Genomic DNA, 16,668 nt, shown 5'->3' on the forward strand with positions numbered 1-16,668 from the left:
GCCTTTTCCCTGTGTTTTTCCCTCAATAAAGTTCTCCTGCAAACCACCCAAACAAGCCTCCTCTTTCTTTCTTCTCCCAAGGCTCTTCCAACCTCACCCAGCACAAAGCCAAGGCTCTGCAACCCATTGGCATGGGTGGAAAGGGGCTACAAGACCTCACCTATCGAGTATGTCCCCAGCAACAGCAACAGTAGACACCAGCTTAGAATCATTCAGGTTGGAAAAGGCTGTTATGATCATCGAGTCCACCTGTTAACCTAACACTACCAAGTCCACCACTAAACCACATCTGTTAACAGCACATCTACACATCATTTATATACCTCCAGGGATGGTGACTCAACAAATTTCCTGGGCAGCATGTTCTAACGCTTGGCAACCTTTTTAATGAACAAATGTTTCCTAATATCCAATCTAATCCTCCCCTGGCACAACATGAGATTGTTTCCTTTCATCCTATCACTTCTTACTTGGGAAAAGAAGCCAACATCCACCTCTCTGTCACCTCCTTTCAGGTAGCTGCAGAGATCCATCAGGGTCCCCTCAGCCTCCTGTTCTTCAGAACCACTCCAGGTCCCTCAGTGACTCTTTGTAGGACTCATTCGCTAAGCGCTTCACCAGCTTCCTTGCCCTTCTTTGGACATTCTCCAGCACCTCAATGGCTTCTTTTAGTGAGGGGCCCAAAACTGAACACGGTATTCCAGGGGCGGCCTCATCAGTAACTAAAGAACAGCAGGACGATCCCTTCCCTAGTCCTGCTGGCCACACTGTTCCTGACAGAAGCCAGGACACTATTGGCCTCCTTGGCCACCTGGGCACACTGCTGGCTCATACTCAGACGGTTGTTGACCAAGACCCGCAGGTCCTTTTCCATCAGGCAGCTTTCCAGCCACTCTGCCCCAAGCCTAGAGCATTGCAGGGGGGTTGTTGTGACCCAGTTGCAGGACCCAGCACCGATCCTTGTTGATCCTCATACAATTGGCCTTGGCCCATCAATGCAGCCTGTCCAGATCCCTCTGTCAACCCTTCCTACCCTCAAGCAGATCAACACTCCCACTCAACTTGCTGATGTCTGCAGTGTTACTGAGGGTGCACGCCATCCCCTCCGCCAGATCGCTGATAAAGCTATTAAACAAAATTGGCCCAAACACACAGCCCTGGGCAACACCACTTGTGACTGGCCACCAACTGGATTTACCTCCATTCACCACAACTCTTAGGGCACAAATATCCAGCTGGTTCTCTACCAAGCAAACAGTATGTCTAATCCAAACCACGAGCAGCTGGTTTCACCAGGAGAATGATCTGGGAAACAGCATCAAAGGCTTTACTAAATTGCAGGTAAAGAACATCCAAAGCCTCTCCTCTTATTGAGGGAGATCAGGATAGTCAAGCAGGACCTGCCTTTCATAAAACCATGCTGACTGAGCTTGATCACCTGGTTGCCCTGTAGGTGCTGAGGGAAGGCACTCAGGTTGATCTGCTCTACAACTTTGCTTGGCACTGTGGTCACACTCACAGGACTCTAGTTCCCCACATCCTCTTTCCAGCCTTTCTTGTACACGAGCCTCAGTTCTGCTAATCTCCAGTCAACATGGGTGTAACTGTTTACCCCAGGAGTGCTGAGAAGTGCTTGAAAGTGGCTTGATGATGCACATCTACCAGACCCCTCAATATGCTTGGACAGATCCAACACAGCCCCATGGACATGTGCGTGTCTAAGTGCTCTAGCAGGTCGCTAACCATCTGCATTGAACTATGAGGGCTTCATTCTGCTCCCCGCTGACCCACTTCCTGCCTCAGCAGTAATCTGGACATCACATCAAAGACAGTCACACCAAAAAGAATCTCACGGTGTGCAAGGATCCTCTGGAGATCATCTACTTCATGCCAACCTGCTCAAGCACAGCCAGCTCGAGCACGATGTCCAGCACCATGTCCACACAGGTTTTCAGTGTCTCCAAGGATGGGAATTCAGCACATCTTTGCACAACCAGTTTCACTCTTTGACCACTCTCACACCGGAAAAAAAGGTTGCCTTCCCTTCCAAGGAAATGGCACATCTTTGCACCTCTGTCCATTCACCTTTGCACTATCCATGGGCACACGTAAGAAGATTCTCACTCCTCTGTCCATCTGCCCTCCAATCTGGGATTTAGACACACTGATGATATCTCCCTGGCACAGTCTTGAATCCTGCCTGATAAAACTCCCAGCTCTCTCAGCTTCCCCTCATAGCAAAGATGCTCCAGTCCATTCAGCGTCTCGTGAGAGCCCTGCACTCACCTCGTTCCATTAAGTTTACATCCCTCCTCCACAGGGGAGCCCTCAATGGACACAGGACTCCACATGGGGCCTCACCACCCCTGCAGAGAGCTCAGGATCACCTCCGCCAACCTCCTGCTAACGCTCTTCCCAACGCTATCCTGGAGATACTTGGCGTTTTTTTGCCAAGACGATGTGATGATACCACAGCATCCAGCTCGTTCTCCCAACCAGCAACACAAAGCAGGGTTCAGTAAAGCTGCTTTCCAGCCTCTCTACCCCTAGCATGCCCTGCTGCCCAGCATTATTCACCACAAAGATGCAGGCCTTCGCATTTCTGCATCTTCAACTCCCAGAGATTCCCCTCTGCCTCATTCTCCAGCTACCTCTGAATGGCGGCACAACCATCCGTTGGCTTAGACTCTCTTCCAGGTTTTGCATCATCTGACAACTTCCTGAGGCAGCACGGTGTACTACCACCCACGTCATTTGATGAGGATGTTGAACAGTGTTGGCCCCATGGATGCCAGTCCTGGGCTATGCCATTTGAGACTTGCCTGCATCTGGACTTTGGGACACTCATCACAAGCTGCTGGACCCAGCCCTTCAGCCACTTACACAACCCATACTTTCCTGGCTTGTCTAGGAATGGGCAAGGGCAGAAATAGTCAAAGGCCTCACTAAACAGGCGAGGTAAACACCAGCCACGGCGCCCTCCTCATCCACAAAGTGAGTCACTTCAATATAGAGGACACAGATGCCGGATAAGCATGATTTCCCCTTTGTAAATCCACACTGACAGCTCTGCATCAGCTTCTTGTCCTTCCTGGGACTGGCACTGCTTTCTGGGAGGATTTTCAAGATCACTTGCCACAGGAGCAAGGCCAGCCTCACCAGCTTCTACCTTCCCGAATCTTCCTTTCCAATCTGCTTCAATACATGAGCCCTATAACCTCTCCTCCAGCCATCAGGAACTACTCCCAGGCACCATCACATTTCCAAGCTACTTGGTGTGCTCTCTCAAGGACTCCAGCCAGCTCCCGCAGCATTCATCGCTGTGACACCTCAAGCCCCCAGGACATATGTCCATACTGTCACAAAGCAGTCCTTCCTGCCAAGATTCATCTCCCTCATACACAAAGACCGTTTGAACACAAAATCCTGCAAAACACTCTCCTGGACTCAGCTGGGAAACACCTTGCCATTCCTCTAGACCTTCACCACGCGTCCACCACCACCAGGGCCTCGGCTCTGCAGCCGCGTGCTGCATGCTTGCCTCCAACTCCCCTTGGAAATCTCCAAACTCTCTTTCCATTGGACACTGCAAAGAGAAATGGCCTCAGCCTTTGGCACTCATCCCAAGGAAAGTCCCCAAAGGCCCAGGCTCACCAGCCGCCCCTTCCTGCTTCTCCCACTCCCCCTCTGCCTCTCACCACACTCATGGGCTCTCCAGAAACTCCCTTATACTTTCAGGCTGTCCCATGTGCAATCACAGAATACTTTATTTTGGAAAAGACATTTAACATAATCAAGTCTAACAGTTAACTTCACACTACTAGTCCGCCACTAATCCATGTCTCTGAGCGCCACATCTAAATGTCTATTAAATCCCTCCTGGGATGGGGACTCCACCATTTCCCTGCGCAAGTTTCTCCACAGCTTGATAACTCTCTGGGTGCACATATTGTTCCTCATGTCCAATCCAAAGCTCCCCGGGCACAATTGGAGGCTGTTTCCTCCTCTATCACTCATTACTAATAATAAGAGACTGACACGCACCTCCGTACAACCTTCATTCAAGTAGCTGTACACAGCAATAACGTCTCCCCTCCGTCTTCCTTTTATGGAAACAAACTACCCAAAGTTCCTTCAAGCATTCCCCCTTTATTCTTCTTTTATAGTCCATTCAGCAGCTTCACTGCTCTAATTTGGATGCATCACGCCAAGGCCCACACTGTAAATTTCCCAGCCCCGGCTCGGGGGAGTGCTCCGGCGGGGCCAACCCAAGCCTTTGGGGAGCAGGGCAGGCCTCCCCACAGCACAGGGCTTGCCAGCTCTGAACCAGGGCTGCCAGGCCAACGGCCTGCTCTCGCAAACAGCCCTCCTCTGCCTGCTGGCACTGCCACCCCCAGGGACGGCCCCAAGGGGCTGCAAGCCCAAACAGGCAGCCGCCTTCCTCCCAGCCACAGCCTTACAAGCCAGAGGGGCAAAAAGACACACACAGAGCAGCTGACAGGAAAGGCCGGGTCTAAAGAGAGGTTTAGCGAGCTGGCAGTGAGGAGGGGAGGGACTGAACGCCATGGCAGGGTCAATGCCTTGTGCCTGACAAAAATGCAAAGACCAGACCAGTTTGCCAGGGCTGTGAGGAACTGGAGACCCCATTACACAACATACCGCAAGCCACAACACACGAATGCATTGGATGACCTCATTGTTGACAAGCACATCTACATTTTGGCAACATCTAGCAAATGCTCTGAAACAAAGAACCAACATTAATGCAATTTTCCTCTATTACTCGCACTTAAAAGTTGCCTCCAGTGTCACGAGTACAAGTCCTCAAGAGAAGGACATGAAAAGTGAGCGTTGTGGGATGGGAAACACACCCCACCTCATTATTGGCGAGGTCGTGGCACACAAGAGCCGCCTGCTGCAAAATGCCGTCACGCGCAAAGGCTGTCCCGCCCCTTGGGCACCCGCATAAAAGCCGGCCCAACGCCTCTCTCCCTCACACCCTTCTCCTGACGCCTTCTCCTCCGCGCTCAACAAGGTGAGCCTCAACCCCCTTCCCCTCCTTCTCCTGGCCTGCCTGGCCCGGCTCTTCCAGCACGCTCTGCTGGCCCCAGCCTCAGCAGCCCTCACGCCTCCCCGCAGCCACGCTCCCCACAGCCCCACACCACGCCTCCCCACTCCCTCGCCCTCCTGCACCACCGCCCCTCCGCTTTCTCACCCCCCTCTCTTCCAGGGCCCCTCCACACCACAGCCATGGCCTGCTCCGACCTCTGCCGCCCCTGCGGACCCACCCCGCTGGCTAACAGCTGCAACGAGCCCTGTGTCAGGCAGTGCGAGGACTCCCGCGTCGTCATCCAGCCTCCCGCCGTGCTCGTCACCCTGCCAGGACCCATCCTCAGCTCCTTCCCCCAGAGCACCGCCGTCGGATCCTCCTCATCGGCTGCCGTGGGCAACGTCCTCAGCTCCCAGGGAGTGCCCGTCTCCTCCGGAGGCTTCGGCTACGGCTACGGCTACGGCTTGGGCGGCCTGGGCTGCTTCGGTGCCAGAAGGGGCTGCTACCCCTGCTAAAGGCCCTCACCACCACCCCTGACACCAACCACCCACACCCTGGAAGCCCCGGCATCGATTGAGGACGCAGCTCCGGGCTGTTGCTGGCACATGGGCTCACCCTCCATGGCTCCTCCTCTCAAGGCACCATGAAAAGAAACAGGGAAGGGGGAGCCCCGGCTGATTGGAAACATGGCCCACGTACCTTCTCCTGTTCTCCAACTGTCTTCTTTGCATCGCCCCTTCTGCTATGTCTACTACTCTCCACTGCAAACACCTTCTCACAAGCAAAGCCCACTTGGAGCTCCAGTGAGCTACTCCTACCGCAGGGCAGGAAGACCTCAGAGATCTGGCAACATCACCTGCACAAGGGACCTCGGCTTGTGGTCGCTGTACTTCCACCACAGATCGGCTCTCTTCCACTCGGCGCTCCTGCCTTTTCCCTGTGTTTTTCCCTCAATAAAGTTCTCCTGCAAACCACCCAAACAAGCCTCCTCTTTCTTTCTTCTCCCAAGGCTCTTCCAACCTCACCCACCTAAAGCCAGGGCTCAACAGGCCATCAGAATGAGTACAAAAGCGCTACACAACAACTCTTAGCGAGGATCTCTCCAGCAAGGACACCAACACAGACTGGAAGCGGGGGGCTTCCCGCCCATGACACAAGCCCTTCACTTGCCTGCAGAAAGGCTCGGACACGCTATGCATTTCTAGACATGCCCTTAACATAGCTTCCCCATGGCTACACACACCTGACCAACCCTTTTCCCCAGCACAACTCTCTGGTCACCACAACAAGCACAATCAAAGCAAAAAGAATCACTGGGTGCCAAGCTACCTCTGAAGATCATCTGCTTCAACCCAAGCGGCTCAAGCATGGCCAGCTCAAGCAGGCTGTCAACAAACATGGCCAGTCAAGTTTTCAGTATCTCCAGGGATGGCACTGTAGCACTTCTTTGCAGAACCAGTTTCACTCTTTGACCACTCTCACACTGAAAAACGATTGCCACTCTTCCACAGGTACGGCAGGTCTTTTCAGATTTCTCCATTCTCCCTTATCCTGGTCATGCACACCCATGAGAAGAGTCTCACTGCCGTTTCCACATGCCCTCCCAGTTGGGATTTAGACACACTGATGACATCTCCCCGGCACAGCATTGCCTCCCAGATGAAAAAAGCTCTCAGCTCTCTCAGTTTCACTCATAGCAAAGATGCTCCAGTCCCTTCAGAGTCTCAATGGCCCTGAATTCACCTCAGTCCTCTAAGTCCATGTCCTTCTTCAACAGGGGATACCTCAATGGACACAGGACTCCATGTGAGGCCTCAGCAGCCCTGCAGGGACTACAGGATCACCTCCACAAACCTCCTGGCAATGCTCTTCCCAACGCCGCCCTGGAGATACTTGGCCTCTTTTGACGTAATGGCGCAGTGATGCCTCGAAGTCAGGTCATTCTCCATCAGCAACACAAAGCAGGGTTCAGTAAAGCTGCTTTCCAGCCTCTCTACCCCCAGCATGTCGAGATGCCCTGTACTATTCACCATACAGATGCAGGCCTTTGCATTTCTGCCTCTTGAACTCCCAGAGATTCCCCTCTGCCTCATTCTCCAGACTCCCTCAGAATGGCAGCACGACCATCCGTTGGCTTAGGTTCTCTTCCAGATTTTGCATCATCTGACAACTTCCTTAGGCAGCACTTCGTCCCACTCCCCACGCCACTGATGAGGATGTTGAACAGTGTTGGCCCCATGGATGCCAGTCCTGGGCTACGCCATTTGAGACTTGCCTGCATCTGGACTTTGGGACACTCATCACAAGCCACTGCGCCCAGCCCTTCAGCCACTTTCGCAACCAATACTTTCTCAGTGTGTTTAGGAACATGCAAGGGGGGAAAGCATCAAAGCTTAACAAAAAAAGGCGAGGTAAACACCAGCCACGGCTCTCATCCTTGTCCACCAAGAGAGTCACTTCAATATAGAGGACATGGAGGTCGGTCAACTGTGATTTCCCCTTTGTAAATCCACACTGACAGATCCGCACCAGCTTCTTGTCCTTCCTGGGACTGACAGTGCTTTCTGCGAGGATTTCCAACATCACCTGCCACAGGAGCAAGGCCAGTCTCAACAGTTTCTACTTTCCCAAATCTTCCATACTCGTCTGCTTCAATAGATCAGGCCTATAAGCTCTCTTCCAGCCATCAGAAACTGCTCAAAAGGGAAGCCGTCTTTCTCACAGCCACAGCCTTACAAGACCGAGGGGCAGGCAACCTCATGGATCTCAGCCAGCGGGGAAGGCCAGGCCTAAAGACACGCTTAGCAAGCTGGCATAAGGCGGGGAGGGATGGAACGTCATGGTAGGGTCAGCCCCTCGTGTCTGGCAAATCTACAAATCCCAAACCAGTCTGCCAAGGCTGCGAGGAAATGGAGACCCCTCTTCACAACACACCCAAAGCCACAACACGAATGCATCCCGATGACCTCACTGTTGACAAGCACATCTACATTTTGGCAACATCTACCAAACGCTCTGACAAAAAGAACCAACATTAATGCATTTTTCCTCTATTACTCACACTTAAAAGTTGCCGCCACGGTCAGAAGGACACGTGCTCCAGAAAAGGACATGAAATGGAGCGTTTTGGGAAGGGAAACACACCCCACCTCATTATTGGCGAGGTCGTGGCACACAAGAGCCGCCTGCTGCAAAATGCCGTCACGCGCAAAGGCTGTCCCGCCCCTTGGGCACCCGCATAAAAGCCGGCCCAGCGCCTCTCTCCCTCACACCCTTCTCCTGACGCCTTCTCCTCCGCGCTCAACAAGGTGAGCCTCAACCCCCTTCCCCTCCTTCTCCTGGCCTGCCTGGCCCGGCTCTTCCAGCACGCTCTGCTGGCCCCAGCCTCAGCAGCCCTCACGCCTCCCCGCAGCCACGCTCCCCACAGCCCCACACCACGCCTCCCCACTCCCTCGCCCTCCTGCACCACCGCCCCTCCGCTTTCTCACCCCCCTCTCTTCCAGGGCCCCTCCACACCACAGCCATGGCCTGCTCCGACCTCTGCCGCCCCTGCGGACCCACCCCGCTGGCTAACAGCTGCAACGAGCCCTGTGTCAGGCAGTGCGAGGACTCCCGCGTCGTCATCCAGCCTTCCACCGTGGTGGTCACCCTGCCAGGACCCATCCTCAGCTCCTTCCCCCAGAGCACCGCCGTCGGATCCTCCTCATCGGCTGCCGTGGGCAACGTCCTCAGCTCCCAGGGAGTGCCCGTCTCCTCCGGAGGCTTCGGCTTCGGCTACGGCTACGGCTTGGGCGGCCTGGGCTGCTTCGGTGCCAGACGGGGCTGCTACCCCTGCTAAGGGCCCTCACCACCACCCCTGACACCAACCACCCACACCCTGCAAGCCACGGCATCGATTGAGGACGCAGCTCCGGGCTGTTGCCGGCACATGGGCTCGCCATCCACGGCTCCTCCTCTCTAAGCACCAAACATGGAAGCAGTGAAGGGGCAGCCCAGGTTTCCTGGAAACATTGCCCAAGTACCTCCTCTTTTTCTCCAACTGTCTTCTTTGCATCCGCCTTCCTGCTATGTCCACGACTCTCTGCCACAGGCACCTTCTACAAAGCCAAAGTCCACTGGGGACCTCAGGCGGGCTGCTCCAACTGTAGGGTAGGAAGGCTGTGGTGCTCTGGAAATGTCTACTGCCCCGAAGGTACCTCTGCTGATGGTCACCCTATTGCACCTCAGACGACCTTGCTTTCCATTTTTTTTCCTTCAATAAAGTTCTGCATCCCAGTCAATGACTATACCACATCTTTTCTTCTCCGAAATCTCTTTCAACTTTACCCAGCACAAAGCCAGGGCTCAACTGCCATTTCTGTAGTGGGTGGAAAAGGGATACAAGACCTCTCCTCGAAAATACGTCACCACCAACACAGACTGGACCTGGGGGGCTTCCAGATTGTGGCACAAGCCCATTCTTGCACAAACTAAGGGGTAGATAGCACAACACTCCCCTACACACACCTCTGATGAGGTCCTTCCTGTGCCAGCACACACTTGACTAACTGTCTTCCACAGCATTACTCTCCAGCTCTCCCAGCAAACAGAATCACGGGATCATTACTTTGGCAGGAACCTCTGGAGAGCAGGTGCTTCTACTCCCTCTGCGCAAGCAGGGACAGCTGCAGCAGGTTGTCCGGGTTCCACGGCCGCTCACATTTTCAGTATCTCCCAGGATGGAGCCTCTTCCACTCCTTGACCACGCTCACACTGAGAAAGACTTGCTGCTTTTGCCCGTGGAATTCCATCCTTTCTCACTTGTGCCCAAGGCCTCTTGTCCTGCAAACGCGCGCTACTGAGGAGAGCCCGGCTCCCTTCACCTCATTCCCTGGCTTCAAGGATTTATACACATTTAAGAATGAGTGTAAAGGGGAGGCAGTGGATGTACAGTTCTCAATTTTAGTAAGGTTTCCGATTCTGGCCCTCTCGGAATACGCCTACACAATTGTTCCAACTGTGATGTGAGAACGTACATGCAGCGATGGGTAAAGAACTGGCTGAACAGCAGCGCTCAAAGAGTTGTAGGGAATGGGGATACAGCTGACACCTTCTGGAGCAGGCAGGATAGATTAGAGCACTGGGCAATGATTAACGGCCAGAAATTGAAGAAGAAGAAATGGCAGATTGTGCACCTAGGAGGGAGAAATCTCTCTACGCACGTAACAGACTGGGAGAGGAGTGGCTGGAGAGCAGCCCTGCAGAAAGGGATCTGGGGGTGCTGGCTGACAGCAGGCTCCCGACGAGTCAGCAGCATAGCCTGGCAGCCAAGGGGGCAAACCGCATCCTGGGGTGCAGCCAACACAGTACAACCAGCCGGTCACAGGAGGGGATTAGCCCGCTGGATTCCCCGCTGCTGCAGCCTCACCTTGAGTATCGTGGGCAGAATTGGATCCCTCCAATTTAAAAAAGGATGTTAAAGTTCTTGAAAGCAGCCAGAGCAGGGCAAGGAAGCTGATGGATGACAGGGCTGGAAGGCAAGTCCTATAAGGAGCAGCAAAAGACTCTGTGTTCATCTAGCCTGGAGAAAAGGAGGCTGAGGGGCAGCCTCATTGCTCTCTGCTGCTTCCAGAGGACAGGACGTGGAGAGGGAGCTGCTGAGCTCTTCTCTATGAGATCCAGAGACAAGATTCATGGCAATGGGTCAAATGAACCTCCTTAATGGGAGGTTCAGACAGATAGAATGAATTATTTAGTTACAGAGCATGTGGCGAAACACTGAAAGAGGCTTCCTAGAGAGGTGGACGATGCCCCAAGTCTGACAGTGTTTAAGAGGCATTTGGACAAACAATGGCCTTAATTACATGCTCTTCCTCTTCGTCACCCCAGCAGCGAACAGGCAGTTGGACAAGATGATCACTGCACGTCCCTTCCAACTGGACTCTTCTAGTCCAGTCTTGTCTATTATGCTTCGCCAAGCCTTTGGCACGCAAACATCACCTCGAGGTTCTCAGGTGCACAGCCCCACGCAGCACGCACGCCTCCCCTTTCCCCTCCACTGCATCCAATCCCACTCTGGCCCCACAAACACTGCGCAGAGAAATGGCCTCACCCCTCGGCAATCACCCCAAAGTCAGAACCCACCTCCCCTGCCTGCTGTTCCCACTCCCCCTGGGCCTCTCCCCACACTCACTATCTCTCCCAAAACTCACCAGCCTCAGCTCCACAGCCAGGCCCTGCCTCAGCACCCTCAGCAGCCAGCCAATCACAAGGCACTTAACAGCCTGCCAATCAGGGGGCAGCTGACAGGCACCAGCTGCTGCAGAAGCCCCTGGAAGCTTCCAGAAGGTGCCTGTCAGGACTCCAAAATCGACATTTCTGGTACAATAAATGGATAATCTTCACCAGACAGCCCCCAAAACAACTGCTGGGAGGGGTGGCTGTGAATGAGGGAATGAATGAGTAGAAATGCTGGCGAAAAACAAACAAAACATCTCAAATGACAGCAGTTAGGGGACTCAGAGGGGTAAGAGGGAGGGAAAATGCCCTCATAAAATAATATCCCCCCCCAAAAAAAACTGATGCAAATAAAGGCATCCACAGACTCTGTCCGTCTTCGCTGTACTGCTGGGTGCCGTAGACACCCATGTAGGGTCCCCTGTCATTGTTCACCCTTGCTGTGGCCCCCAGACCAACTGCCTGGCACTCCCAGTGACACCACCTTCCCTCATGGTGGGGTTCTCGGGTCAGCCAGAGATGGTCCCGTGTCCCAGTCCCCTCTCGCACCGCCTTGCATGTTTCTCCTGATGCCTTCTCCTCCATGGTCAAAAACATGAGCACCCTTGCCTCCAATTCCCCTCACGAATCACCAAATTCTCATACGTCCCACCAGACACCACGCAGAGAAATGGCCTCACCCCAAGGAAAATCCCCAAGGCCCTGGCTCACCAGCCGCCCCTGCCTGCTCCTCCCACTCCCCCTCTCCTCTCGCCACACTCATGGGCTCTCCGGAAACTCACGTCTCCCTGCACGGTGACCCATGTGCAATCACAGAGTCCTTTAGCATGGAAAAAACCCTTAAGAGCATTGAGTCCAAATGTTAACCTCACACTACTAGTCCGCCACTAACCATGTCCCTAAGTGTCACATCTAAACGTCTATCAAATACCACCCAGGATGGGGACTCCACCATTTCCCTGTGCAACCTTCTCCACGGCTTAATAACACTCTGGGTGCACAAATTGTTCCTCATGTCCAAACCAAAGATCCCCGGTAACAATTGGAGGCTGTTTCCTCTTCTATCACTCATTACTAATAATAAGAGACAGACACGCACCTCCATACAACCTTCATTCAAGTAGCTGTATACAGCAATAACGTCTCCCCTCAGTCTTTGTTTTCTGGAAACAAACCACCCAAAGTTCCTTCAAGCATTCCCCATTTATTCTTCTTTTATAGTCCATTCAGCAGCTTCACTGCTCTAATTTGGATGCATCACGCCAAGGCCCACACTGTAAATTTCCCAGCCCCGGCTCGGGGGAGTGCTCCGGCGGGGCAAACCCAAGCCTTTGGGGAGCAGGGCAGGCCTCCCCACAGCACAGGGCTTGCCAGCTCTGAACCAGGGCTGCCAGGCCAACGGCCTGCTCTCGCAAACAGCCCTCCTCTGCCTGCTGGCACTGCCACCCCCAGGGACGGCCCCAAGGGGCTGCAAGCCCAAACAGGCAGCCGCCTTCCTTCCAGCCACAGCCTTACAAGCCAGAGGGGCAACAAGACACACACACAGAGCAGATAGCTGAAAGGCCAGGGCTAAAGAGAGGTTTAGCGAGCTGGCGGTGAGGTGGGGAGGGACTGAACGCCATGGCAGGGTCAATGTCTTGTGCCTGACACAACTGCAAAGAACAGACCAGATTTCCAGGGCTGTGAGGAACTGGAGACCCCATTACACAACATACCCAAAGCCACAACACACGAATGCATCCCGATGACCTCACTGTTGACAAGCACATCTACATTTTGGCAACATCTACCAAATGCTCTGATGAACAAAAGCAACACTAAGGATTTTTCCTCTGTTACTCGCACTTAAAAGTTGCCGCCAGGGTCAGAAGGACACGTCCTCAAGAGAAGGACACGAAACAGAGGTTTGCGGGAATAGAAACACACCCCACCTCATTATTGGCGAGGTCGTGGCACACAAGAGCCGCCTGCTGCAAAATGCCGTCACGCGCAAAGGCTGTCCCGCCCCTTGGGCACCCGCATAAAAGCCGGCCCAGCGCCTCTCTCCCTCACACCCTTCTCCTGACGCCTTCTCCTCCGCGCTCAACAAGGTGAGCCTCAACCCCCTTCCCCTCCTTCTCCTGGCCTGCCTGGCCCGGCTCTTCCAGCACGCTCTGCTGGCCCCAGCCTCAGCAGCCCTCACGCCTCCCCGCAGCCACGCTCCCCACAGCCCCACACCACGCCTCCCCACTCCCTCGCCCTCCTGCACCACCGCCCCTCCGCTTTCTCACCCCCCTCTCTTCCAGGGCCCCTCCACACCACAGCCATGGCCTGCTCCGACCTCTGCCGCCCCTGCGGACCCACCCCGCTGGCTAACAGCTGCAACGAGCCCTGTGTCAGGCAGTGCGAGGACTCCCGCGTCGTCATCCAGCCTCCCGCCGTGCTCGTCACCCTGCCAGGACCCATCCTCAGCTCCTTCCCCCAGAGCACCGCCGTCGGATCCTCCTCATCGGCTGCCGTGGGCAACGTCCTCAGCTCCCAGGGAGTGCCCGTCTCCTCCGGAGGCTTCGGCTTCGGCTACGGCTACGGCTTGGGCGGCCTGGGCTGCTTCGGTGCCAGAAGGGGCTGCTACCCCTGCTAAGGGCCCTCACCACCACCCCTGACACCAACAACCCACACCCTGCAAGCCACGGCATCGATTGAAGACGCAGCTCCGGGCTGTTGCCGGCACATGGGCTCACCATCCACGGCTCCTCCTCTCTAAGCACCAAACATGGAAGCAGTGAAGGGGCAGCCCAGGTTTCCTGGAAACATTGCCCAAGTACCTCCTCTTTTTCTCCAACTGTCTTCTTTGCATCCGCCTTCCTGCTATGTCCACGACTCTCTGCCGCAGGCACCTTCTACAAAGCCAAAGCTCACTGGGGACCTCAGGCGGGCTGCTCCAACTGTAGGGTAGGAAGGCTGTGGTGCTCTGGAAATGTCTACTGCCCCGAAGGGACCTCTGCTGATGGTCGCCCTACTGCACCTCAGACCACCTTGTTTTCCAATTTTTTTCTTCAATAAAGTTCTTCTGCATCCCAGTCAAAGACTATAACACTTATTTTCTTCTCCGAAAGCTCCTTCCACTTTACCCAGCAGAAAGCCAGGGCTCAACTGCCATTGCTGTGGTGGGTGGAAATGGGATACAAGACCTCTCCTCGGAAATGCGTCACCACCAACACAGACTGGACCTGGGGGGCTTCCAGAATGTGGCACAAGCCCATTCTTGCACAAACTAAGGGGTAGATAGCACAACACTCCCCTACACACACCTCTGATGAGGTCCTTCCTGTGCCAGCACACACTTGACTGTCTTCCACAGCATTACTCCCCACCTCTCCCAGCAAACAGAATCATGGGATCATTACTTTGGCAGGAACCTCTGGAGAGCAGGTGCTTCTACTCCCTCTGTGCAAGCAGGGACAGCTGCAGCAGGTTGTCCGGGTTCCACGGCCGATCACATTTTCAGTATCTCCCAGGATGGAGCCTCTTCCACTCCTTGACCACGCTCACACTGAGAAAGACTTGCTGCTTTTGCCCGTGGAATTCCATCCTTTCTCACTTGTGCCCAAGGCCTCTTGTCCTGCAAACGCGCGCTACTGAGGAGAGCCCGGCTCCCTTCACCTCATTCCCTGGGTTCAAGGATTTATACACATTTAAGAATGAGTGTAAAGGGGAGGCAGAGGATGTACAGTTCTCGATTTTAGTAAGGTTTCCGATTCTGTCCCTCTCGGAAAATTGCCTACACAATTGTTCCAACTGTGATGTGATAAAGTACACGCAGCGATGGGTAAAGAACTGGCTGAACATCAGGTCTCAGTGTTCTGGTGAATGGGGCTACATCTGGCTGGTGACTGGTCACCTGTGGTGAGCCTCAGGGCTCCATTCTAGGGCCAGCTCCAGACAAGATCATTACCAACGCTCTGGAGGCAGGAGTTGAACGTGCCATTAGCAAATCTGCTGATGATACCAAACTGGGAGGTGCTGTTGACTATCTTGAGGGACAAGAATCTTGCCAGAGGGATCAAAAAAGGGTGTTAACTGCTTTGAAGCAGCCAAAGCAGGACAACAAAGCTGGGAAAAGAGCTGGAAGGCATGTCCTAGGAGGACTGGCTAAAGACTCTGGGTTTACCTAGTCTGCAGAAAGGAGGCTGAGGGGCTACCTCATTGCACTCTGCTGCTTCCTCAGGAGAGGACGTGGAGAGGGAGCTGCTGAGCTCTTCTCCATGAGACCCAGTGACAGGATTCATGGCAATGGGTCAGAGCTGCAGTGGGGAAGTTCAGACAGATAGAAGGAAATATTTTGTTATAGATCAGGTGGTCAAACACTGAAAGAGGCTTCCTAGAGAGGAGGACGATGCCCCAAGTCTGACAGTGTTTAAGAGGCATTTGGACAAACAATCCCTTAATTACATGCTCTTCCTCTTTGTCACCCCAGCAGCGAACAGGCAGTTGGACAAGATGATCACTGCACGTCCCTTCCAACTGGACTCTTCTAGTCCAGTCTTGTCTATTATGCTTCGCCAAGCCTTTGGCATGCAAACATCACCTCGAGGTTCTCAGGTGCACAGCCCCATGCAGCACGCACGCCTCCCCTTTCCCCTCCACTGCATCCAATCCCACTCTGGCCCCACAAACACTGCGCAGAGAAATGGCCTCACCCCTCGGCAATCACCCCAAAGTCAGAACCCACCTCCCCTGCCTGCCGTTCCCACTCCCCCTGGGCCTCTCCCCACACTCACCATCTCTCCCACAACTCACCAGCCTCAGCTCCACCGCCAGGTCCACCCCCAGCGGCCAGCCAATCACAAGGCATTTAGCAGCATGGCAATCAGGGGGCAGCTGTCAGCCTGCCAATCAGGGGGCAGCTGACAGGCACCAGCTGCTGCAGAAGCTCCTGGAAGCTTCCAGAACATGCCTGTCAGGAGCCAAAATCGATATTTCTGGTACGATAAATGGATAATCTTCACCAATCTGCCCCGAAAACAACTGCTGGGATGGGAAGGCGGTGAACGAGGGAATGAATTAGTAGAAATGCTACTGAAAACCAAATCAAACATCTCACACGAGAGCTGTTAGGGGACTCAGAGAGGGAAGAGGGAGGTAAAATGCCCTGATTAAATAACACCCCCAAAAAACACTGACATCAGCGAAGACATCAACAGACCCTGCTCTTCTTCCCGTAATGCAGCGTTCATGGGACAGCCATGCAGGGTCATTGTCCCCTCTTGCTGTAGTCCACACCCAACTGCCTGGCAGTCCGAGTGACACCCTCTTCCCTCATGATGTGGTCCCCAGGTCATCCAGAGATGGTCCCATCTCCAAGTCCCCTCTTGCACTGCCTTGCACTTTTCTCCTGACACCTTCTCTCTTCCATGGTCAAA

General features: G+C 54.2%; 3 protein-coding genes across 3 annotated transcripts; all 3 read left to right on the plus strand.

Moving 5' to 3' along the window:
• Nucleotides 1-5,250: 5,250 nt before the first annotated feature.
• LOC122152699 (feather keratin-like) lies at nt 5,251-5,565 on the plus strand. The gene has a single exon (XM_042786187.1). It carries the CDS (start codon nt 5,251-5,253, stop codon nt 5,563-5,565), a length of 315 nt encoding a protein of 104 aa, XP_042642121.1.
• Nucleotides 5,566-8,573: 3,008 nt separating this feature from the next.
• Nucleotides 8,574-8,888, plus strand: LOC122152687 (feather keratin-like). Its single transcript, XM_042786133.1, has one exon. The coding sequence runs from the start codon at nt 8,574-8,576 to the stop codon at nt 8,886-8,888; it is 315 nt and encodes a 104-aa protein (XP_042642067.1).
• Nucleotides 8,889-13,571: 4,683 nt separating this feature from the next.
• LOC122152693 (feather keratin-like) lies at nt 13,572-13,886 on the plus strand. The gene has a single exon (XM_042786143.1). It carries the CDS (start codon nt 13,572-13,574, stop codon nt 13,884-13,886), a length of 315 nt encoding a protein of 104 aa, XP_042642077.1.
• The last annotated feature ends 2,782 nt before the right edge of the window (nt 13,887-16,668 follow it).

This window comes from Tyto alba, unplaced genomic scaffold (assembly GCF_018691265.1).
Source record: "Tyto alba isolate M040663 unplaced genomic scaffold, T.alba_DEE_v4.0 Super-Scaffold_9, whole genome shotgun sequence".
Taxonomy (NCBI): domain Eukaryota; kingdom Metazoa; phylum Chordata; class Aves; order Strigiformes; family Tytonidae; genus Tyto; species Tyto alba.